Here is a 22,197-nt window from a genome sequence, read left to right on the forward strand (position 1 = left end):
TGGGAGAAAGAGAATGGCAACATGCAGCTCCCACAGACACAGTCACGACAACACCTGACTGAACTTAATGCCTACAGAGTGTATAAAGTTAATGACTCTCATTTAGCCATTCACACACACACCAATATATTTGGTGAAACAGAGAGGCACCGGAAACAATATATATAATTTTTAAATCTGATGATTACATGTTTATTCCAATATAAAAGATATTTAAATGTTTATCATCACAGTATCAGCGTAACTACATTGGTAGCTGTAAACACTCATGCAAATGTTGGGAAAAAATGACTTACCTGTATGTATTTGTCTAAATAATATAAGTATACAGTATATACAATTATTTCATCCTCTAAATTGTTATTCATTTAGCATTAATAGGTTAGGAAAAAATGACTTACCTGTATGTATTTGTCTAAATAATATAAGTATACAGTATATACAATTATTTCATCCTCTAAATTGTTATTCATTTAGCATTAATAGGCATAAATGTACTTAATTATTGTTATGATCAGTGATAATACATTTTATAATGACTCCAATATATGTTGGAACAGAGCAATTTTGTATAACTTGACATACATCCTGCTGAAACCAAGTAATTGACTTGCCATGCTTTGAATTTCGTCAGGACTTGATTTGCTAAATTTTTGCCATAGTAATTTGGAACTTGCTTGAAATGTGAAGGTTAAGACTTAGTTACAACCCGCACACTGTGACTTACTTCTACCTCTGCAAATAACTGACCCACCCCCAGTTATTTACCACTTTACTGTTAAATTGATAACTTGCTTCTGAGCGATTAGCCTCAACATGGTATGCGCATCAGTAAATAAGTTTTATATTTCTGTAGCTTCGTGGCAGGGAGGGGTCAACTATTAGATATTTTGTGGAGATTAAACCTAATCAATCAATGTCTACATTGGCCTAATCTATGATATTGATATGTGCACCAGAAAAACAATACATTTTGTTATACATGCATAGTAGATAACATGTATCTATTGGGTTTTTCATTTTTATTTTTTAAATTATAATTAAATGATTTAAAACATGTTTTTTGAAAATGGGTTATATTTTATAAATTAAAGACAACGTTCAAAACGATGCTATTCGATTTCTTTTGTAAACGTATGTAAATCGTAAATGAAGGGGGGCAGCAAAGAAATCTCACCTCAGGTGCCACACTGGTTGCCGGTTGCAAGCCCTGATTAAAAAAAAAAAAAAAAAAAAAAGGAATGTTGTGTCAGTAAGGGCACCAGCATAAAAATTGTGCCAAACAAATCATGCGAGTGACTTGCTGTGGCGACCCCTGCTGGAACAAGCTGAAAGTCAAATAAAAGTGTGGAGGTTTTGCGCTTTACAGAAATTTTAGTTACTGAAGAAAAAGAAAAATTAAGAAATAAATTCAAGAAAATAAAGTCAAGAAAATAGTAACCCTTAATTAACAATAAATATAAAAGCCATTGTTGAAATATAAATAAAGACCAGTATTAAAACTTTAATCCGACATTCATAGTTGTGTGACTGAAACTCATTCTAACGTGCATGGTAAATGGACTGCACTTATATAGTGCTTTAGCGACACAATCACAGTGCCCAAAGAGCTTTACAAAGCCTTTGCCCACATTCATACACCAATAGGCGACTGCTGCCCACTGGGAGTAAATTAGGGTTCAGTATCTTGCCCAAGGACACTTTGACACGCAGACAGTTGTAGCTGGGATTTGAATCACTGACCCTTTGATCACTGGATGACCTGCTCTACCTACTGAGCCACAGCCACCACAATAATAAAGAGCTCATGCAGCTCCTGGTGGTTGTTTGTCCACCAAAACCGCATCTGTTTAGCGGAAGGTAATACTTGCTCTTTTTCATATGTTGTCGGGAAATCCCTTTACCGCCTCGTTTTTGAATTTTTCAGTGTGGTTGAGAGTTTCTGTGTTTCTGACATCGATGAAAACGTTTTTTGATTTCGGCGATGACAATAACACGTTAATACGATACGTCCACAAGAGAAACCTAAATGTCCTTGATTCACTATTATTATTCTTATTTTCTATGAAGTTCGAAGTAATTCCGGCGATGCAATTGCTCTCAGTTTTACCCTAAAAATGAGATGGCTCGAGCAGAGCCATTGAAAAATATGAAATAGGCCTGTTTAAACATCTCGTTTTCAACTTGTAAGACTAACATCCGAGCATTTTTCTACCAAAGAGGCAAGGTTTTGGTCACAAGTTTCCTAATGATTTACATTCATTTCTAGGCAGAAGGTTTTGGCAAATTTTCAACATAAAAAGTCGGATAAAATCCTTAATCCTTATCCAATTCTGACAAACTAGGGCTCATTTTATTTGTGTAACACACCTCTGTCCAATGGTATCCTTTATTTTAGTAACATACCTAGACTATTCGAAATTATTACGCGCAACAGAGTTTCAAGACATTTTATAGGTTGTAAAGAACTGTAAATAGTCATTTGTTGAATTTACAGCAATTAAGTAATATTTACAGAAATCAAACGCTATTTCAATTGAAAACATAAGTTACATTTTAATATAGGACCCCTTATTTGGCGGCACGGTGGCCGACTGGTTAGAGCATCAGCCTCACAGTTCTGAGGTGCGGGGTTCAATCCCCGTCCCCGCCTGTGTGGAGTTTGCATGTTCTCCCCGTGCCTGCGTGGGTTTTCTCCGGGCACTCCGGTTTCCTCCCACATCCCAAAAACATGCATTAATTGGAGACTCTAAATTGCCCGTAGGCATGACTGTGAGTGCGAATGGTTGTTAGTTTCTATGTTCCCTGCGATTGGCTGGCAACCAGTTCAGGGTGTACCCCGCCTCCTGCCCGATGACAGCTGGGATAGGCTCCAGCACGCCCGCGACCCTAGTGAGGAGAAGCGGCTCAGAAAATGGATGGATGGATGGACCCCTTATTTGATAGCAGGTTCACCATTCTTACATCCATTGAAAATTACTTTTAGGAGACTTTCTGCTAGAATTTGTGGAAAGCTCCGTCTTTGTCCACCCAGAAGTGTAACATCATGGTGAAAAGGTTTTATGTGAAGCAATGGTACTGAATAAGAGTTCAAAAGATCTATCGTCTATACATACCTTTTTCACAATGTGACGCTTCTTCTGGTGAAGTGCATGCATATTCACATAGGATCCTTTACCAGATGTGCTGCGGCCCAGTGTTATTTTATTACGTTCTACAAGGTCTTCTGTTTGTGTATGTCGCTTTTTCTTTCCAGGAGTCTGAGAACTCGCTGTTATGGGTGAGATTTGTAATGATCCTCCAGGTATGTGTTGCAGTTCCTTCTGGTAGTAGGTCTGATATTCTTTCAAGTACATTGCATGCATTTCCTCCATGTGCTCTGTCGGCTCAAGAGATCTTTTACTATTTTTATCCACATTGTCACAGCTATTTTGTAGCTGGTCTTTGGACTGCCGATGGGTAGTGCTAGCACTACAACTACGAGATGAATTGGATTTTGGTGAGCTATGACACAAAGCATTGCTGTGACAGAGTTGGGTTGTTATTGAGCTAACCTCGTCATCTTGGGGGTGTAGGTGGTATGGCTGATTACAATCACTGCCCGCAATATTTGGAGTCATTATAAGTGTTGCACTTGTGTCCGCTATGTATCTATATCCTCTTATAAATGGCTTCTGCGATTGACCAGACGTTTGCCTAGGAAAGTGGTGACGTTCCGGGACAGAGCACTTTAAACTCTCGGTGATGACAGCTCCCTTTTTGTTGATGTTCCAGTTTGGGTCACAGCACAATTCTGAGTTGACATCACTGGCGTCCAGTTTGCTATAAGGTAAAAGGAAAACAGAAGAAGACACTCAGTACAAATAGCCAAACACTTGTTTCTCCATCTGTCCATTTTATCATGTTTGCAAGAGGTGATTAGCTTTCACTTTTCCCTTCCCTTTAATGTGTCTTAACTCAGATGTACAGTGAGTCAAAGTTATTATCATTATCTTTTTGGATAAGATTTCAACTGTCACATTAACATAGCCCACAGCTCTAGTAGAGAATGTCCATCCATCCACTTTCTTCCACTTATCCGGGTTTGGGTCATGAGGGGCGGCCGCCTAAGCAGGGGAAGCCCAGACTTCCCTGTCCCAGCCACTTCATCCAGCTCTTCATAGAGGATCCAGGTCCAGGTCCAGTCCAGCTGGGACACAGTCTCTCCAGCATGTCCTGCTGGTTCATCCCCAGGACATGCCCAGATCACCTCACCAGGGAGGTATCATAATCAGATGCCCGAGCCACCTCATCTTGCTCCTCTCAATGCGGAGGAGCAGCGGCTCTACTCTTGAGCCCTATCTAGTTGAGCAAGCTTCTACCCTTGTCTCTAAGGGAGAGGCCAGACACCCTGTGAAGGAAACTCATTTTGGCTGCTTGTATCTGTGATCTTTTTCTTTCTACTAGAGAATAACAATACGGAATGTACTGTATCATAACATTGAGTCTTTGCTTCGAATTTCATTAACCACAGGGCCAAAGCCTTAAAAGAAGGTGCATTATGTTTAAGTAAAATTATCAATTCTGAATCCTTCTGGCACCATCTGACTAATTAGGTTGATTGTGAAAGCGACTGAATTGAAGGTCTGAGCATCCCTTTTGCTCCAATTCTAGAATCACCCCTAATTGACAAGCAACCTCATTCATGGAGTTCCATAACCACTGGCTGTTTTCAGTATGATAAATGTCAGAGCATGTATAAATAATAACAAAAGAAGGCACACTTGGAACATCATTATCACAGCGATGATGTCCTCAAGCTAAGATCACATGGTAACGGGATCCTGTATTGATGGTTTGTTTTGTATTTTCACCTTGAGACAAATGAGAGTAAATTGTTGCGGTACTATATAGGGAATGGTTCACAAATGGCAATTTTCAGATTATGAGCGGGCTACAAAATTGCTGTCCTCAATGCTCAATGGCAATGAAAAGATGTTAGTAAATTAATCATAGATAGCCCTTTGTGCTTACTGGGTGGGGAAGGCGAAAGGAGCCTTAATTCCTCACAAACATCATAGCGAGTACATGTGTGCGTGTGTTGAGTTCAGAGGTGTAGGACTGTTCTTTTCAATGAGACAGAAAGGGTAAAGGATCTCTCACTAATGAGTTATACTCAAACTAGTTAAGAGTATGCATTAATACATGCAACTGGGTGTGATGGAAAAATACTGAATTTGCCCATGGGTACAGAGGTCTCTATACAAAAGCAAGCAAAAAACGGTGACAATGAAAGAAAATAGTTGCATGGACTGTACTCAAACACTATCTTTCAAAATTGAGTAAATAGGTAAAAAATGTAGTGCACAGAGATGAATGGAGCTGCTTAGATAGGATTCGTTCACTTGAATGAGGAATGTGCATTGGGTTTATAAAGTATGCAGTGGCATTGTGTGAAAAGGCTTATCTGCTTTGAGGAGTTGGTAGAAAAGGACGCTGAGAACATGATGTTGGCAATAGGATTGTGTCCTCTGCCATGGCTCTATTAGATAGAACCCTTTGTGTAAATGTACCAAGGTCATTTTCCTCTGAAACAATATACTTCAGTGGCAGATGAACATTTACCACAGGTTAATGACAGCAGGAGAATGAATTTCTTTTTTTTTTTTTTTTTTTTTTTTTTTTTTTTTTACCTTCCTTCAGTGTCTGAAGCAAACAAAAGTTTGAGTCAACAAGTGTACGAAAACAGAAGTCCTGTTGTGCTTTACATATAGCAGATGATGACCACAGTTCCCTCAAAAGAGAGCTCTCCTTACAGTAACAGTAATCTTTGTTATTGGTCCACGAGTGACCACTTATTTTGATTCCCCCAAAACAAAACTAAAATTTACCTTAAATGAAAGCTTTTATTCTCCTTGTTCCTGAATTGGGCCATGCTTCACTCAAACACCATTTCAGGGTTGAGTGATGAATGACGGCTTATCATTTATTATCCATATGATGTTTAAATACAACCCCAATTCCAATGAAGTTGGGTCACTGTGTTAAACATAAATACTGTCATGGGTGTGTGTTCCGGTTTTTGTCTTCCCCCTGCGCAAAGCCCTTCAAGCGCAGGGTCGACGGCTCTCAAAGCTGGATGAGCAGCTTGCTGCCCTCCACCTTCATCAAGAGGGACTGTCAAGGCATCACGACAATATGATGAGACAGGTGGCCTCACAGTTTGAACTTCTTATCAAAATGATTCAAGAGAAGGAACCAGTTGGCACAACACCCGATACCGCCACGGTACCAACATTTCCATGTGAAGCAGTCACCATGCAGCCACCTGCCACCTCCGCTGCTGTTTGCCCACAGCTCTCTCGACCGGAGAGGTTCTCTGGAGATTCTGGGAACATTAAGCCATTCATCACTCAGTGCGAACTCCACTTTGAGCTGCAGGCAGCTGCCTTCCCCACCGAGCGGGCAAAAATCGCTTTCGTCATTTCCCACCTGACTGGTCGTGCGGAGGCGTGGGGTACTGCTGAATGGAGCCGCAATTCCACAGCGTGTCATTCGTAGGCTTTTTTCGTAAAGACTATGTAGCAAATTTTTCAATTTTCAGATCGTGAGGCAGCTCGCTCCCTTGTCACCTTACAACAAGGCAAGCGCAGGGTGTCAGATTACGCGATTGAGTTTCGCATTCTAGCAGCTGAGAGTCAGTGGAATAATCGGGCGCTACTCGATGCCTTTTTTCAAGGACTATCCCCCGCCATCAAGGATCATTTAGTCCTGCTAGACCTGCCGACCGACTTAGACACTCTCATCGCTCTCGCCGTAAAAATCGACAAGAGGCTTTTGGATCGCGAGCTGGATGGAGATCGGCGGAGGGCTACATCACCACGCACTTGGAAGACGAGCCTCGGTGACCAGCCAAACCAAGGCAGATCCCCTGTTTCCGGTCTCAACCCACTGGCTAGCGTCGCCACGGATGAACCCATGCAACTGGGCAGGTTCCGTCTCTCCCGTGAGGAACGTCAACGCCGGCTGAGGGAAGGGCGGTGCTTCTACTGCGGTCAGTTGGGTCATTCCGTGAGCAACTGTCACGTCAAAGTTGCCGGTGCCGGTAGCAAGGGCACGGGAGAGGTGAGTCTGAATTGAAGGAAGACCCTACACGGGTTCTTCCTAAAGTGACACTATCAAGAAATTCATACACCTGTATTAATTGACTCTGGTTCTGATGCAAACTTACTTACCTCCCTCCTCGTTAAGACGTATGCACCTTAGAACCTTACAAATAAAACGCCACCGCAACACCTATGCTGCAGACGGCAGTTTTATGGGCAAGATCACTCACCGCACCCAAACACTCACATTGACATTTCCTGATTCTCACTCGAAACGCATTAGTTTTCATCTTTTTGACGCCATGAATCATGACCTTATTTTAGGGAACCCATGGTTGAAATTACATAACCCCCACATTGACTGGTCCTCTGGGCAGGTTATGTCATGGGGCAGCAATTGCGCCCGGAACTTTTTTAAGCCGTCATGTGATGTTCAGGGCTATGTTTCTAATGACAATCCACAGAGCCCATCTGGGGATCCTGATTTATCTCAAGTGCCCACCTGTTACCAGGATATTAAAGACGTTTTTTCCAAGTCCAAGGCCAAATCCCTTCCACCCCACAGACCTTATGACTGTGCTGTTGACTTGCTGCCTGGAACCACACCCCCACGAGGGAGGTTGTTCTCTCTTTCAGGGCCGGAACACAAGGCCATGAAGGAGTACGTGGAAGAATCACTGGCAGCCGGGATCATTCGCCCATCTTCATCCCCTGCGGGAGCAGGATTTTTCTTTGTGGACAAGAAGGACAAGACCCTGCAACCCTGTATCGATTACCGGGGTCTCAACAAGATAACTGTAAAGAACAGGTACCCTCTTCCTCTCATCTCATCTCACCTCCTTTGAGTTCCTGGAGGGAGCCAAGATTTTCACCAAACTGGAATTAAGAAATGCGTATCATCGAGTCAGGATAAGGGAGGGGATGAATGGAAAACAGCATTCAACACACCAACAGGACATTATGAGCATTTGGTAATGCCTTTTGGACTTACTAACGCTCCAGCTGTTTTCCAAAACCTTGTCAATGATGTCATGCGTGACATGTTGAATGTGTATGTTTTTGTCTATTTGGACGACATTTTGATATATTTGATGAGGAGACTCACATTATTCATGTCCGCTCTGTATTACAGCGGTTACTGCAGAATCAACTATATGTCAAGGCTGAGAAATGTGAGTTCCACAAGGCGTCCGTTTCTTTTCTGGCTTTCGTCCTGGCTCAAGATGAAGTCAAAATGGACCCTTGCAAAGTCGATGCCATTATTAATTGGCCTACTCCCACGTCACGCAAAGATGTACAAAGGTTCTTAGGGTTCGCAAACTTCTACAGAAAATTCATCAGAAATTTCAGTTCCATAGCCTCTCATTTGCATGAGCTTACCTCGCCAAACAGACCTTTTGTATGGAACCCGCTTTGTCAGGCAGCTTTTCAGAAACTTAAATCGAGCTTTACCTCCGTTCCCATCCTTACTTTGCCAGATCTCAAACAGCAGTTTGTGGTAGAAGTCGATGCGTCTGATGCCGTAATAGGAGCAGTGCTCTCCCAAAAATCTCTCAAGGATGATAAATTACATCCTTGTGCTTTTCTCTCCAAAAAACTGACCCCAGCTGAGAGAAATTATGACATTGGTGACCGTCGGAGGACTCCGGCCCCGAACTACAAAGTGGGTCAGCGAGTTTGGCTCTCGGCCAAGCATGTTCCACTCCGGGTGGAGTCCAAGAAGCTCGCTCCCAGGTTCATTGGGACCTTCCCCATCACAAAGATCATCAACCCTGTCACCATGAAGCTGAGCCTCCCAAGGTCGATGCGGGTCCACCCTGCTTTTCACGTCAGCCTACTCAAGCCAGCCCTGGAGTCCCCTCTGGTCCCGCCTTCCAGGCCCCCTCCTCCCCCCCGGTTTGTGGATGGGGGACCCGTCTTCTCTGTGAAGCGGCTGTTGTCGTCTCGTCGGAGGGGCAGGGGGTTTCAATATCTGGTGGACTGGGAGGGCTACGGGCCTGAGGAACGTTCATGGGTGCCGTCTGCGTTTGTCATGGATGACTCGCTCATTCGGGACTTCCACGTTGCGCACCCAGGGGCCCCGGGGCCGTCTGGGGCCGGCCGGTACTGTCATGGGTGTGTGTTCCGGTTTTTGTCTTCCCCCTGTTTCACACACACCTGCTCCTGAGAGCATCTTCACCACCTGTCCCTCGTTCACCCTAATTACCCCTTGCATTTAACCTTGTGTCTCATTCTCTCTCGTTGCCAGTTCGTTGTACCTTGTTGTCGCGTTCCAGCATTCCTTGTTTCAATGTCACCGACTCATAGTAAGACTAGACCCTGTTCCGATTATTGACCTTGCCTCTTTGCCTCACGTTTTTTGGATACTGTTGCCTTTTCGGATTGCCTGCCTGTGTACCGACCTCTGCTCGATTATTAAACCTTCCTTTTGAGAAACTGTCCATTTGTTTTGGAGTCGTGCATTTTGGGTCCTGTCCGCTGTTCCGTTCATGACAAAATACAAACAGAATACAATGATTTGCAAATCATGTTCAACCTATATTTAATTGAATACACTACAAAGACAAGATATTTAATGTTCAAACTGATAAACTTTATTGTTTTTAACAAATAATCATTAACTTAGAATTTTATGGCTGCAACACGTTCCAAAAAAGCTGGGAAAGCTGGCAAAAAAGAAAGTTGAGGAATGCTCATCAAACACCCGTTTGGAACATCCCACAGGTGAACAGGCGAATTGGGAACAGGTCGGTGCCATGATTGGTTATAAATGGAGCTTCCCTGAATTGCTCAGTCATTCACAAGCAAAGATGGGGTGAGGTTCACCTCTTTGTGAACAAGTGCGTGAGAAAATAGTCGAACAGTTTAAGGACAATCTTCCTCAACGTAAAATTGCAAGGAATTTAGGGATTTCATCATCTACGGTCCATAATATCATCAAAAGGTGCATGTAAGAAAAGGTGCATGTAAGAAAACCAACATTGAATGCCTGTGACCTTCGATCCCTCAGGCGGCACTGCATCAAAAACCGACATCAAGGTGTAAAGGATATCACCACATGGGCTCAGGAACACTTCAGAAAACCAATGTCAGTAAAAACAGTTCGGCACTACATCCGTAAGTGCAGTTTAAAACGCTACTATGCAAAGCAAAAGCCATTTATCAACAACACCCAGAAACTCCGCCGGCTTCTCTGGGCCCGAGCTCATCTATGATGGACTAATGCAAAGTGGAAAAGTGTTCTGTGGTCCGACGAGTCCACATTTCAAATTGTTTTTGAAAATTGTGGACGTCATGTCCTCCGGGGCAAAAAGAAAAAGAACCATCCAGACTGTTATGGATGCAAAGTTTAAAAGCCAGCTTCTGTGATGTTATGGGGCTGTGTTAGTGCCAATGGCATGGGTAACTTACACATCTGTGAAGGCACCATTAATGCTGAAAGGTACATACAGGTTTTGAAGAAACATATACTGCCATCCAAGCAACGTCTTTTTCATGGACACCCCTGCTTATTGCAGCAAGACAATGCCAAACCACATTCTGCACGTGTTACAACAGCGTGGCTTCGTAGTAAAAGAGTGCGGGTACTAGACTGGCCTGCCTGCAGTCCAGACCTGTCCTCAGTTCCCAAACTTTATTGAATGTTGTTAAAAGAAAAGGTGATGTAACATAGTGGTAAACATGACCATGTCACAGCTTTTTTGGAATGTGTTGCAGCCATAAAATTCTAAGTTAATGATTATTTGCTAAAAGCAATAAAGTTTATCAGTTTGAACATTAAATATCTTGTATTTGTAGTGTATTCAATTAAATATAGGTTGAACATAATTTGAAAATCATTTTATTGTTTTTATTTATGTTTAACACAATGTCCCAACTTCATTGGAATTGGGGTTCTAAGTCCGACATGGCGCTGCCTGACGCTGGCTGCTCATTGGTCATTCGCCGAAGTGAGTGACAACTCTGGCGAATCACAAATCACATGGCAGTATGTTTAACGAAGTCCCACCACTGCCTGCACGCTGGCTGCTCATTCGCTGAAGATTCAGAAGTGAGTGACAGACCGCTTCAGCAGTTCCATTTTCCGCTCCCAGCCGACTCGCTCGACTCACGGCGGGGGCGGCGGCCAAGCTAAAAGAACTAATCATTTCATAAATTGACTCAGTTCAGTTTGTTCACTAAAAAGATTTCTTCTTCTGAACGAAACGTTCGTGACCGTAACAATACTAGTGAAATCGTACATTTCTTTGCATTTTATGGTACTGATGTGTCATAAACAATCACTTCCCAATCGCTTTCTTCTATTTGTTAAAAAAAAAGAGCGGTCTCGGTTAAATGCTTCTGCACACCTGGACTGCTCTTTGTTTGAATTACCAGCTACGAATTAGTATTTGGTGAGAGACAATGATGCCGAAGTAACCATTGTTGGTTTGATGAAGTAAATGTAATCTAATTAATCTAATTTCCCGGGAAAAGTAACGCGTTACTTTGCTCGTGACACAAAATGGTGTGTTTTTTTTTGGGCATCACTGGTTGTGAGGCAGCAGCAAAACGGACGAGATCTGCCGCCCCTTGCCAGAAGTTACAGAAGCCACTGGAGGTCCAACTCAACAGCACTAGTGCCTTCAGCCTCCTTCCCTCCTCCTCCTCACCCCAGGGGGACTGCGGCCACTTATGGAGCACCATTCGACAGCCACAGAAGCGCGTTGCCCACTGAATTTCAGAGGAGGGAAAATTGTCCTGGTGGCGCAGTTTATGGTCGTTATGCCAGCTCAGAGGCTGCTTCCCGTGAAAGCGCGTGATATCTCCGTCGCTGCAATGGAGCTGTGAGAGAAGGAAGGTGGTATGTGTATTTGATTGACAGGAGATGCTGGATTTTCTACAAGCTGAAAGAATGTCTCAATTCTTGACGAATTTGAAGCCTTATTTCACATACTTAGAATTTTTTTAATTATTATTATCCATTCATTCATTGTCCAGCTTGTTAACAAGACTCTTCTGTGTGATGTGTCAAATTTACAAAAAAAAATTCTCCTGTTTGGTTGTACTTCAATAGTAATGTACGTGCACTCACTGTTTTATCACGCTGCCCTTTTTGCACACAGCGGACACGTCCCCTGCACTTTTTCAAGGTCCTGTTTTTGTCCCCTGCAGTTTTTTAGCATCCAAAAGCAATGTTACACAAGAGTGAAAGGAGACGTGACAAGAATTAGCCGGACAAGCACTAGGACCATGTGGAGAACACCCGCCGTGTGCGGAAGATAGAAAGATTGTCGCCTCCTCACAACTGAGGCAAGTTTCCTAAGCAATGTTTGAAAATCAGCGACATGTTCACGAGACAACCGCCAGCAACTCTTGAAGTTCCCCAAAGTCCCGAGTCCGACACTGTGACAGTGAACAAAGAGCAGTGACACAGGACAGAGTCAGACCCCCTTAAATTTTTACTCTTTTTTTTATATTGCAACCATTTGCTAAAAATAATTTAAGTTCATTTTTTTCCTCATTAATGTACACACAGCACCCCATATTGACAGAAAGAAAAACCTGAATTGTTGAAATTTTTGCTGATTAATTTAAAAAAAAACTGAAATATCACACAGTCGTAGGTATTCAGACCCTTTGCTCAGTATTTAGTAGAAGCACCCTTTTGAGCTAATACAGCCATGAGCCTTTTGGGGAATGAAGTTTTTCACTCCTGGATTTGGGGATCATCTGCCATTCCTCCTTGCAGATCCTCTCCAATTCTGTCAGGCTGGATGGTGAACGTTGATGGGAAGCCAGTTTCAAGTATTTCCAGAGATGTTCAATTGGGTTTAAGTCAGGGCTCTGGCTGGGCCATTCAAGAACAGTCACGGAGTTGTTCTGAAGCCACTCCTTCGGTATTTAACTGTGTGCTTAGGGTCATTGTCTAGTTTGAAGGTGTACCTTCAGTCAGCCAGTTCTGAGCACTCTGGAGAAGGTTTTCGTCCAGGATATCCCTGTACTTGGCTGAATTCATCTTTCCTTCGATTGCAACCAGTCTTCCTGTCCCTGCAGCTGAAAAACACACCCACAGCATGATGCTGCCAACACCATGCTTCACTATTGGGACTGTATTGGACAGGTGATGAGCGTGCCTGGTTTTATCCACACATGCCACTTAGAATTAAGGCCAACAGTTTCTATCTTGGTCTCATTTGACCAGAGAATCTTATTTCTCACCATCTTGGAGTCCAGGTGTTTTTTAGCAAACTACATGCAGGCTTTCATGTGTCTTGCACTGAGGAGAGGCTTCTGTCGGGCACTCTGCCATAAAGCCCCCGACTGGTGGTAAACATGACCATGTCACAGCTTTTTTGGAATGTGTTGCAGCCATAAAATTCTAAGTTCATGATTATTTGCTAAAAACAATAAAGTTTATCAGTTTGAACATGAAATATCTAAAATGTCTTTGTAGTGCATTCAATTAAATGTAGGTTGAACATGAATTGCAAATCATTGTATTTTGTTTTTATTTATGTTTAACACAACTATTCCTTCTTCAGGCCAGTACAACAGTAAACACGCCCCTCATTCCCCGGAGACCAAAGAGCCTCTGCCTACGGCAGTGGGCAGACAAGCTTGGCGGCAGAGGGTGCTTAGAATCACCGGGTTAATTATGGCTGCTTATGGACAATGGACTTGGCTTTGCTAGACCAGAATACGGTTACTCCCACAAACATTTTAAGTCAAACCAAAGGACAATCTTTAGAAGTAGCAAGAAAGAAGCAAAAAAGACATAACGCACAAAATCTTATTTTTTGGACGCTCAACGTGCGAACGCTAAAGGACGACACTCGATTAAAAGAGCTACAACATGAGCTAGAAGCCATCAAATGGGATATAATTGGACTGGTGAAATACGTCGTAAAGATTAAGCTATGTTGACTCTCGATAATGGCCATCTATTTCATTAAAGAGGATCAGAAAGCGGACACAATGGTGGAGTTGGTTTCATTATTAATAAAAGTATCGCCAATTACGTTACCAGCGTCAAAAGTGTTTCCGATAGAATCTCCACATGTACCATCTCAATTAGAAAGCGTTACTCGCTTCAATTGATACAAATATATGCACCGACCATCAGCCACACTGACGTTGAGGTGGAAGCATTTTAAGAGGATTTATCCCGTCTTTATAGTCAATCGAAGCACAAATTTCGAATAGTCATGGGTGCCTTTAACGCCAGGATTGGCCTTAATTCTGGCGACAAATCAATGGGACCCTACAGAATGGGATCAAGAGACGAAAGAGGAGAATGCTTAATAGAATTTGCTGAACAAGAAGGCTTATGCTTTATCAATTTGTTCTTTAACAAGAAATGGAACAGAAAGTGGACATGGATAAGCCCCAAAGGTAACACTAGCATCATAAACTACTTCCTGTCCAATGACAAAGGGGTATTTACGGATTGCACCACTCTAAACAAATTTGACATTAGAAGTGACCACAGATTGGTTCGGGTTAAAGCGCAAATCAACTGCCAACTAGAACGAAAGAAACTTCTAAAGAGCAAGCTTACCAAATTAAACTTAATTCAAGAAAGAAGCGATGAGTTTCAAACACGTTCGGCTAATCGCTATAAAGCTCTTCTAAGAAAGCATTATCAACAAAATTTAATACGTTGAATTGTGGCGGCACATGTCATTAACACTATTTATTAAAGTGATTTAATTGCAGCGGCACGGTGACCGACTGGTTAGAGCGTCTGACTCAAGTTCTGCGGATCGGGGTTCAATCCCCGGCCTCGCCTGTGTGGAGTTTGCATGTTCTCCCCTTGCCTGCGTGGGTTTTCTCTGGGCTCTCCGGTTTCCTCCCACATCCCAAAAACATGCATGGTAGGTTAATTGACAACTCTAAATTGCCCGTAGGTGTGAATGTGAGTACGAATGGTTGTTTGTTTATATGTGCCCTGCGATTGGCTGGCAACCAGTTCAGGGTGTACCCCGCCTCCTGCCCGATGATAGCTGGGATAGACTCCAGCACACCCGCGACCCTCGTGAGGAGAAGTGGCTCAGAAAATGGATGGATGGATTTAATTGCAATAAAGTAATTTAATTACAGTAAGTTTGCAAAGCTGAAGAGTACAATAAGGAAAAATAAACAAATTTTCTTCACGCAGAAATCATTTATTTACACCGCTCAAGTACATGTTGATGTTCAAATTTAAGATGAAAATTAAATTTGCCTCATTTCTTTGCTATTTTGTTCTGGCCTCCAACTTGAGCCAGGCCCATCTCCAACTGCACTTGATGCCTGCTTCAAGCGGTGCCACATGAATAGCATCCTCCTCTTTAAGCACTCTCATTCTGAAAATAATTGACTAAAATCAGTTTCTTTCACTTCATTTTTCACTATTACCAACTTCAAAGGCTAATCCAAGATGCATCCTCCAGGAAAATACGAAGCACAGTATTTTTCTGTTTTTATTGTCCATTTCTGAATTTGAAGTTAGTTAATTCTGTGTTGTTGCATAATCTCTAACATTGCTCCGTCGCTTAAAACATTTAACATTAACATCCGTAAACTAATTAGATAATTGTAGGCGCGTTTCCTAATTAATACAAGATGTACTAGCGGATCAGCTCTTGTCGCCGATGTTAAGTGTGCTTTGAGGTTGCGTTGGGACCACAACCATGGCCACAGCACCTCAATGCGAAAATATAAAAGACCAGGGCAAATTGTTCAAAACTCTGTTATTTTAACCACTGGTTAACCCCTAAATTCTTAACCCGCCGTTAGCTAACGGACCGTTAAATATGCGTTGTTCAAAACATGGTTAGTCACGTTGTTAGTTAATGGCACCGTCAAAGTTAACCGTGTGGTTGAGGTTACTGGTCAGCGCCTATATATCCCACAATTCCTCATTTTGTTGACTTCCGGTTTAGCGAAAAAACTGTCATGAGCATTTCGCACAAATGTTGGTGAACGTTCCTGTTAGATTAAACAACCATAAACTTATTATTGTTTTGTACACTGTAACATAGTCTACAGGAACAATTATGGCTTGTCTATCGTGGTAAGTATCATATGGAAATTAAATTCACTGAATTTATCCGTGTATTAATGTTCCAAACACGTACAGCTCTCTGTTTTGTACTTAAGATTGAATACAGAGAAGGTGCATCACCTACATTAGAAGATTCATTGATTTCATGCTTCATATCAAGCAATAATTATCATACCCCATGTTTAATTTTCCCATGAACTCACCTCCTGTGGGAGGGGCCATAGTGGTCGGGTGCAGTGTGACCTGAGCGGTGGCCGAAGGCAGGAACCTTGGCGATCCGATCCCTGGCAACAGAAGGTGGCTCTAGGGATGTGGAAGGTCACCTCTCTGGCAGGGAAGGGGCCCGAGCTGGTGTCTGAGGTCGAGAAGTTCCGACTAGATATAGTCGGGCTCAGGGCTCCACACACGGTTTGGGCTCTGGTACCACTCCTCTCGAGAGTCGTTGGACTCTATTCCACTCTGGAGTTGCCCACAGTGAGAGGCGCCAAGCAGGTGTGGGCATACTTATTGTCCCCCGCCTCAGTGCCTGTAAGTTGGGGTTCACCCCGGTGGATGAGAGGGTAGCCTCCCTCCTTCAGGTGGGGGGACGAGTCCTGACTATTGTTTGTGCCAATGCACCAAACATCAGTTCAGAGTACTCCTTTTTGGAGTCCTTAGAGGGGGTGCTGGAGAACGCTGGGGACTCCATCGTTCTGCTGGGCGACTTCAATGCTCATGTGGGCAATGACAGTGAGACCTGGAAGGGCGTGATTGGGAGGAATGACCCCCCCCCCCCCCCCCCCCCCCCCGATCAGAATCCGAGTGGTGTTCTGTTATTGGACTTCTGTGCACATCACGGATTGTCCATAACTAACACCATGTTCAAGCATAAGGGTGTCCACATTTGCACTTGGCACCGGGACACCCTAGGTCACAGTTTGATGATCGACGTTGTGGTCGTGTCATCGGACTTGCAGCCGCAGGTCTTGGACACTCGGGTGAAGAGAGGGGCGGAGATGTCAACTGATCACCACCTGGTGGTGAGTTGGCTCGGATGGTGGTCAGGATCCTGTCAGAAGGAGTTTCAACTCCCACCTCCGATAGAACTTTGCTCATGTTCCGGGGGAGGCAGGGACATCGAGTCCGAGTGGACCATGTTCCGCGCCTCCATTGCTGAGGCGACCGACAGGAGCTGTGGCCGTAAGGTGGTCGGTGCCTGTCGTGGCGACAATCCCCGAACTCGTTGGTGGACACAAACAGTGAGGGATGCCGTCAAGCAGAAGGAGTCCTATGGGGCCTTTTTGGCCTGTGACACTCCTGAGGCAGCTGATGGGTACCGGCTGGCCAAGCGGAATGCAGCTTTGGTGAGGTCACCGAGGTGGTTAAAAAGCTCCTCGGTGGCAAGGCCCTGGGGGTGGATGAGATTCACGCGGAGTTCCTAAAGGCTCTGGATGTTGTGGGGCTGTCCTGGTTGACACGCCTCTGGAAGGTCGTGTGGACATCGGGGACAGTGCCTCTGGATTGGCAGACTGGGGTTGTGGTCCCCCTTTTTAAAAAGGGGGACCGGAGGGTGTGTTCCAACTACAGGGGGATCACACTCCTCAGCCTCCTTGATAAGGTCTATTCAGGGGTGCTGGAGAGGAGGGTCCATCGGGAAGTTGAATGTCAGATTCAGGAGGAGCAGTGTGGTTTTTGTCCTGGCTGTGGAACAATGGACCAGCTCTACACCATTGGCAGGGTCTACACCAGTCTACATGCGTTTTGTGGACTTGGAGAAGGCATTCAACCTTGTCCCTCAGGGAGTTCTGTGGGGGGTGCTTCGTGATTACCTGATACGGGCTGTCCCTATACGACCGGTGTCAGAGTTTGGTCCGCATTGCCGGCAGTAAGTCCAACACGTTTCCGGTGAAGGTTGGACTGCGCCAAGGCTGCCCTTTGTCACCGATTCTGTTCATAACTTTTATGGACAGAATTTCTCGACGCAGCCGAGGCGTAGAGGGGGTCCGGTTTGGTGGCCTCAGAATTGCATCTCTGCTTTTTGCAAATGATGTGGTTCTGTGAGCTTCATCAAGCCGTGATCTCCAACTCTCACTGGAGGGGTTCGCAGCTGAGTGTGAAGCATCTGGGATGAGAATCAGCACCTCCAAATCTGAGACCATGGTCCTCAGTCGGAAAAGGGTGACGTGCCCTCTCCAGGTCGGTGATGAGATGGAGGAGTTCAAGTATATTGCGTCTTGTTCACGAGTGAGGGAAGAATGGAACGGGAGATCGACAGCCGGATTGGTGTCGGAAGGAGCTAAACCGAAAAGCAAAGCTCTCAATTTACCGGTCAATCTACAGTCCTACCCTCACCTATGGTCACGAGCTGTGGGTCATGACTGAAAGAACAAGATCACGGATACAAGCGGCCGAAATGAGTTTCCTCCGCAGGGTGTCCGGGCTCTCCCTTAAATATAGGGTGAGAAGCTCGGTCATCCGGGAGGAGCTCAGAGTAGAGCCGCTGCTCCTCCACATCGAGAGGAGCCAGATGAGGTGGCTGGGGCATCTGATTCGTATACCTCCTGGACGTCTCCCTGGTGAGGTGTTCCGGGCACGTCCCACCGGAAGGAGACCCCGGAGACGACCCAGGACACGCTGGAGAGACTGCGTCTTGTGGGACATAATCAACTATTCTTAATAAATTCATGAGTTAATTCTTTTGACTTGTTCTATCTATTTTAACCTCCATCCATCTATTTTCTACACCGCATATCCTCACTAGGGTCGCAGGCTGCTGGAGCCTATCCCAGCTATCTTCGGGCCGGAGGCGGGGTACACCCTGAACCGGTCGCCAGCCAATCATAGGTCACAGAAACAAACAAACATTGGCACTCACATACACACCTACGGGCAATTCATAGTCTTCAATTAACCTACTTTGCATGTTTTTGGGATGAGGGAGGAAACCGGAGTGCCCGGAGAAAACCCACCCAGGCACGGGGAGAACATGCAAACTCCACCCAGGCGGGGCCGGGATTTGAACCCTGGTCCCCAGAACTGTGAGGCAGATGTGCTAACCAGTTGTCCACCATGACAGCCTATTTCAACCTATATTATTACATCTAATTGAATCAAATGTTAGAATGTTATTCCAGTTACCATGGACAAGGAAAATATAGACATTTTACGGGTGCTTCATACAGACGCAGTGTTTATCTTTTTCCAATGTCTTATTTATTGACTAAATCTATGAAATATATGTTATTTTGCCAACTTTTAATGTCCCATGTCTTGAGATGATGCATACCAAGTTTGAAGGGAATTGTTAGCCGCGAACGCCATCTTGAAAGTTAACCCCACTGTTAAAATATTAGCGGAGGTCCTTATGTGTGTCAACTTTAACGTGAAGTTAACAGCCTGTTAAAGTTAACAGAGTTTTGGACAACAAGATAACAGTGCTGTTAAAGTTAACGGTCGATAAAGTCTACTTAACCAGTGGTTAAAAAATAACCGAGTTTTAAACAACCGGGCCCATTGCAACAAATACGACACTGGCTGATGAGCAAAACTTTTGCTAAAACGTAAGAATAGGAAGAGAGGATGTCTGCTCCAGACGTGGGTAGAGTAGCCAAACATTGTACTCAAGTAAGAGCACTGTTACTTGACAATAATGTGACTCAAATAGTAAAATCAAGACAATCAAAACTTCTGAAAGGACTAAGACAAGAGCATGCAAAATCCTCTCGGACCCTCCGCATCCCGGTCACCAGCTCTTCCAGCTCCTTCCCTCAGGTAGGCGCTACCGATCAATGTAAACTAGAACTAGCAGACATTCCAACAGCTTCTTCCCTCTTGCAATCAACTTCTTCAACACCTAACCTACAATTCCATTACAACATGCTGGCAATTTTTTGACTTGAGTTCGTTGTCACATTTCTGTGGGGCCAATTATACATTATACATTACTCGTGCACTCACTGTAGTTGCATATCTGTTGTTGACCAATACTGGCCACTCATGCCAGAGTAGCATCTGCTCCATTTGCACACTGTTTGAGGAGTATCTGCAAATTTTCACAACCAACATTGTCCCAGATTATCACACTACTCGTCACTTTAAACCGCATACACTCCTTGAAGTCTCGGCGCCATTTGCATAATGGTCATTGCACCGGACTATTGCAATATTAGTCATTCGAACTGTTCTAAGTGCTAGAGGACTCTGCATCTTTTTGCACAATTGTCAAAAATAAATAAATAAATGTACCGGCATTACCAGATAACTAGCAACCCTTGACTGCTCAGTGACTGTTTTTTTTTTTTTGTCAATGTCTTTATGTCTCAAAAGTGTTCTCTGTCAATTGACCGTCTGTTGTTGTACTAGAGCGGCTCCAACTACCGGAGACAAATTCCTTGTGTGTTTTTTGGACATACTTGGCAAATAAAGATGATTCTGATTCTGATTCTGAAAAAGTAAAAAAAAAAGTAGTCCTCAAAAAAATTACTTGATTAATTAAAAAGTACACAGTGAAATAATTTGTCAAGTACTGAGTAAATAGCAAAAACAATAAAAAAAATAAAAACAAACAAACAACAAAAACATTTGCAATTTACTGCACGATGTTTTCTCAAGTTATAAGTGAGCTGTAATATCCATATTTGGGCAGACAGTGCCAAATACTACAATACATGAAAGCTGTTGTTTTTGTTCGTCTAAATGTAAACAAGAGTAGTGCGCCGTTGCCTTCATGGTAACGATGACCTTCCCAAAATGGTGGCCATGTACAGTGGGTACGGAAAGTATTCAGACCCCCTTAAAAGTTTTCACTCTTTGTAACATTGCAGCAATTTGCTAAAATAATTTAAGTAATTTTTTTTCCTCATTATTGTATACACAGCACGCCATATTGACAGAAAACAATTGAATTGTTGAATTTTTTTGCAAATGTATTAAAAAAGACAAACTGAAATATCACACAGCCGTAAGTATTCAGACCCTTACTTCAGTATTTAGGAGAAGCACCCTTTTGAGCTAATACAGCCATCATTTTGGGAATGATGCAACAAGTTTTTCACAACTGGATTTTGGGATCCTCTGCCATTCCTCCTTGCACATCCTCTCCAGTTCTGTCGGGTTGGATGGTGAACGGTGGTGGAGAGCCATTTATAGGTCTCTCCAGAGATGCTCACTTGGGTTTAAGTCAGGGCTCTGGCTCGGCCATTCAAGAACAGTCATGGAGTTGTTCTGAAGCCACTCCGTTATTTTAGCTGTGTGCTTAGGGTCATTGTCTTGTTGGAACGTGAACCTTCGTCCCAGTCGGAGGTCCCGAGCACTCTGGAGAAGGTTTTCGTCAAGGATATCCCTGTACTTGGCCGCATTCATCTTTCCTTCGATTGCAACCACTCGTCCTATCCCTGCAGCTGAAAAAGACCCCCACAGCATGATGCCGCCACCACCATGCTTCACTGTTGGGACTGTATTGGACAGGTGATGAGCAGTGCCTGGTTTTATCCACACATACCACTTGGAATTAAGGCCAAGAAATTCTCTTTCTTTTTTCTCACCATCTTGGAGTCCTTCAGGTGTTTTTTAGCAAACTCCATGCGGGCTTTCATGTGTCTTGCACTAAGTTCTGGTCGTCCCAAACGTCTTCCATTTAAGGATTATGGACCCAACTGTGCTCTTTGGAACCTTAAGTGCAGCAGAAATTTTTTTGTAATCTTGGCCAGATCTGTGCCTTGCCACAATTCTGTGTCTCTTCAGGCAGTTCCTTTGACCTCATGATTCTCATTTGCTCAGACATGCACTGTTAACTGTAAGGTCTTATAGAGACCGCTGTGTGGTTTTCCTAATCAAGTCCAATCAGTATAATCAAACAACAACAATTTGGAATGTCCTGAAAAAGAAAGAAACTACTGATGCACTGAGCAATAGACATCGAACAGGTCAGCCAAGACTATCAACAGCAGTTGATGACAGAAACATTGCGACAGCTGTGAAGAAACACCCAAACACAACAGTCAGTAACATCACTGCCAACCTCCACAGGGCAGGGGTGAAGGTATCACAATCCAATGTTCGAAGAAGCCAGAGAAGAAATATACAGGCCATACCACAAGATGCAAA

General features: G+C 43.8%; 1 protein-coding gene across 3 annotated transcripts in view; it reads right to left on the reverse strand.

Annotated features, from left to right (window-relative positions):
* jhy (junctional cadherin complex regulator) overlaps window positions 1-22,197 on the reverse strand; it is a 141,253-nt gene that overhangs the window by 114,033 nt on the left and 5,023 nt on the right. For 2 of the 3 annotated variants that reach the window (XM_061750688.1, XM_061750686.1), the window contains exons 3-4: window positions 3,117-3,822; window positions 1,178-1,210 (exon numbers count right to left, since the gene is read on the reverse strand). In XM_061750688.1, the coding sequence (XP_061606672.1) occupies window positions 1,178-1,210; window positions 3,117-3,822 (739 nt within the window). The remainder of the gene's footprint in view (window positions 1-1,177; window positions 1,211-3,116; window positions 3,823-22,197) is intronic. The other variant, XM_061750687.1, reaches the window with a different exon arrangement.

This window comes from Phyllopteryx taeniolatus, chromosome 17 (assembly GCF_024500385.1).
Source record: "Phyllopteryx taeniolatus isolate TA_2022b chromosome 17, UOR_Ptae_1.2, whole genome shotgun sequence".
In the NCBI taxonomy this organism is placed as follows: Eukaryota; Metazoa; Chordata; class Actinopteri; order Syngnathiformes; family Syngnathidae; genus Phyllopteryx; species Phyllopteryx taeniolatus.